This window comes from Nanorana parkeri, unplaced genomic scaffold (genome assembly GCF_000935625.1).
Source record: "Nanorana parkeri isolate BGI_ZX_2015 unplaced genomic scaffold, ASM93562v1 scaffold2136, whole genome shotgun sequence".
NCBI classification, from domain to species: domain Eukaryota; kingdom Metazoa; phylum Chordata; class Amphibia; order Anura; family Dicroglossidae; genus Nanorana; species Nanorana parkeri.
This window is the reverse complement of record NW_017308404.1, coordinates 34238-37849: the sequence shown is the minus strand read 5'-3', so window position 1 is coordinate 37849 and position 3612 is coordinate 34238. Positions and strand designations below refer to the sequence as shown.

Genomic DNA, 3612 nt, shown 5'->3' with positions numbered 1-3612 from the left:
CGGCGGCTTATCTCTCCATGTGACTCATTCTGACCAATCCGGGTTCTTGCAGGACAAGCTGGAGACGGTTCTGGAGGTTCTGCACAGGCAGATGGATCAGTTCAAGGATCAGCCCCAGCACACGGAGAAAATCTCCTACCAGCAGCGCCTCCTACAGGAGGACTTGGTGCAGATCCGAGCCGAGATGTCCAAAGTCTCTACGGTATGTCCATGTCCGGTGCTAGAGCGCCCCCTGCTGGGGGAGGAGTCCTATGACTTCATGTTCCCATAGTATGTCCATGTCCGGTATTAGAGCGCCCCCTGCTGGGGGAGGAGTCCTGTGACTTCATGTTCCCATAGTATGTCCATGTCCGGTATTAGAGCGCCCCCTGCTGGGGGAGGAGTCCTGTGACTTCATGTTCCCATAGTATGTCCATGTCCGGTATTAGAGCGCCCCCTGCTGGGGGAGGAGTCCTGTGACTTCATGTTCCCATAGTATGTCCATGTCCGGTATTAGAGCGCCCCCTGCTGGGGGAGGAGTCCTGTGACTTCATGTTCCCATAGTATGTCCATGTCCGGTATTAGAGCGCCCCCTGCTGGGGGAGGAGTCCTGTGACTTCATGTTCCCATAGTATGTCCATGTCCGGTATTAGAGCGCCCCCTGCTGGGGGAGGAGTCCTGTGACTTCATGTTCCCATAGTATGTCCATGTCCGGTATTAGAGCGCCCCCTGCTGGGGGAGGAGTCCTGTGACTTCATGTTCCCATAGTATGTCCATGTCCGGTATTAGAGCGCCCCCTGCTGGGGGAGGAGTCCTGTGACTTCATGTTCCCATAGTATGTCCATGTCCGGTATTAGAGCGCCCCCTGCTGGGGGAGGAGTCCTGTGACTTCATGTTCCCATAGTATGTCCATGTCCGGTATTAGAGCGCCCCCTGCTGGGGGAGGAGTCCTGTGACTTCATGTTCCCATAGTATGTCCATGTCCGGTATTAGAGCGCCCCCTGCTGGGGGAGGAGTCCTGTGACTTCATGTTCCCATAGTATGTCCATGTCCGGTATTAGAGCGCCCCCTGCTGGGGGAGGAGTCCTGTGACTTCATGTTCCCATAGTATGTCCATGTCCGGTATTAGAGCGCCCCCTGCTGGGGGAGGAGTCCTGTGACTTCATGTTCCCATAGTATGTCCATGTCCGGTATTAGAGCGCCCCCTGCTGGGGGAGGAGTCCTGTGACTTCATGTTCCCATAGTATGTCCATGTCCGGTATTAGAGCGCCCCCTGCTGGGGGAGGAGTCCTGTGACTTCATGTTCCCATAGTATGTCCATGTCCGGTATTAGAGCGCCCCCTGCTGGGGGAGGAGTCCTGTGACTTCATGTTCCCATAGTATGTCCATGTCCGGTATTAGAGCGCCCCCTGCTGGGGGAGGAGTCCTGTGACTTCATGTTCCCATAGTATGTCCATGTCCGGTATTAGAGCACCCCCTGCTGGGGGAGGAGTCCTGTGACTTCATGTTCCCATAGTATGTCCATGTCCGGTATTAGAACGCCCCCTGCTGGGGGAGGAGTCCTGTAACTTTATGTTCCCATAGTATGTTCATGTCCGGTATTGGAGCGCCCCCTGCTGGGGGAGGAGTCCTGTGACTTCATGTTTCCATGTCTGGTGTCAGAGCGCCCCCTGCTGGGGGAGGAGTCCTATGACTTCATGTTTCCATGTCTGGTGTCAGAGCGCCCCCTGCTGGCGCCGGCTGCCTTGTGATTGGCTGTTCAGGGTCATCAGATGCGTTGTACGTTGTCATGTCTCCCGCAGGATATGGAGACGTCCTGGAACGAGTATCTGAGGCTGGAAAGTGACGTCATCCGACTGAGACAAATGTTACAGGAACAGATGACCCGCTGCCCCTCGTCTCAGGTGACACCCCAATACTGCCCATGTGGGGGGAGGGGGGGGGGGCGGAGCATATAAAGATATTACACTGACCCAGAAATGATGGGGCCCCATACAGCCTACTCACAGGGCCCCCCAATCCTAATGCAATGTTACCCCAGTTGTCTCTTTGCACGCAGTCCTCCCCTGGGGCCCCTACATGGACCCTGAACACCCCCCTCTCCCCTCCCCCCCATCACCAGTGATCACGCACGTCCTTCCCAGTACATACCAGTACCTCCCACTGGAGGGATGATGGGAGGGGGGGATGAGCAGGCTGGCGCTGCTCTCGTGTGGCCGCTGGGATATACATTGTAATCCGGATGTATTCTGCGAGGAGCACGCGCCTGTGCGCTCTCCTAGCTGTCCAATGGGGGAACACGGATGGATTGGGGGCTCCTGGCGGACATTGTGCTGCGTGATTGGCGTGTGGAGATCATGTGCGATGACATGTTGTTCTGTGCCGCTCAGGACCGGACGCAGCTCCAGAAGGATCTGTGGCGGATCGAAGACGTCACGGCCGGTCTGAGCGCCAACAAGCTGAACTACAAAGTGCTCGCGGAATCGTTCAAGAATCCAGGTACGGCCCTATGACCCCCCTGACTCCGCCCTGCACCGTGTACACTGCGCTACTGCCTGAGTGGGCGATACGCCCCGGGAATTCTAATATCACGCGCGGTGTTCGGATGTTCCTATTGGCTGCGGTGTTATCTCTTGTTCAGCTGGGATGCTGACTGTACTCCCTGTATAGTTGGCCACAGATTGGGGTAATGTGAATATGGAACAGCAAAGCCTGAAACACTACAAATGTCTCTCCATGTTCAGCGATGATCTCCTCTGATTCCTGACGAGTGGAAGCCGTCATCAGTCCTGCGATGGCCGCCCGGGGGCCTGTGGTGGGCAGTAGTTTTCTCATTGTGTGACATTCTCTCTTCGCAGAAAGGAAAACGTTGCCTTTGGTCACATCCACATTCGTGCCTTCCGGAAGTACGGCGTTTACATCTGTGCGCAGTAAATCCGTCTCCCCTCAGACCCCGCCCAGTTTTGTGACCCAGATGCTGGAGGCGGGGCTTTATCCTCAGCCGTACACCCAGAGCAGGTCGCAGTCCCAGCCGCAGCTGATGCAGAAACCGGAAATGCGCCTTCAGTCGCCAACCCGAGCGCCGACGCCACCAAAGCATGTGAGTAACCAGGAGCCGCTCTGTTCTCGCCGGGCCCCCCGGTGCAGGAAACCTCGGGGCCGGGCTGGGGATGCCGCAGGCTGGGGGTTTATCTAGATCTAGTTCCCAGGAAACCAGATACAGGAGGACGGGGACTCGGCGCAGAGACCTTTCAGGGGACTCGGCGCAGAGACCTTTCAGGGGACTGGGACTCCGCGCAGAGCCCTTTCCGGGGACTGGGACTCCGCGCAGAGACCTTTCAGGGGACGGGGACTCCGCGCAGAGACCTTTCAGGGGACGGGGACTCCGCGCAGAGACCTTTCAGAGGACTTGGACTCCGCGCAGAGACCTTTCATGTCCGCAGAATTTATGGGGCTGTTTATATGACACTAAATGATGAAATGTCTTTTTTTGTTGCTTTTTGTTACCGCGTGCCGGAGCCCGGAGTCGTCCTTTAAGTGTTTCTTATGTTTCCAGGAAGAGAGCGTCCCACCGCGACCGCCATTGCCAGACATGTACAGTCCTGAAGACCTTCCCCCGAACATCCCACCCCC

The 3612-nt window shown here is 56.8% G+C and overlaps 1 protein-coding gene across 1 annotated transcript in view; it reads left to right on the top strand.

The window, feature by feature from the left end:
• PLEKHA7 (pleckstrin homology domain containing A7) overlaps positions 1 to 3612 on the top strand; it is a gene marked incomplete at its 5' end in the record, with an annotated part of 105209 nt that overhangs the window by 91829 nt on the left and 9768 nt on the right. The window contains 5 exon segments of the mRNA XM_018572801.1: positions 36 to 202; positions 1782 to 1883; positions 2370 to 2478; positions 2838 to 3079; positions 3536 to 3607. Coding sequence (XP_018428303.1) covers positions 36 to 202; positions 1782 to 1883; positions 2370 to 2478; positions 2838 to 3079; positions 3536 to 3607 — 692 coding nt within the window.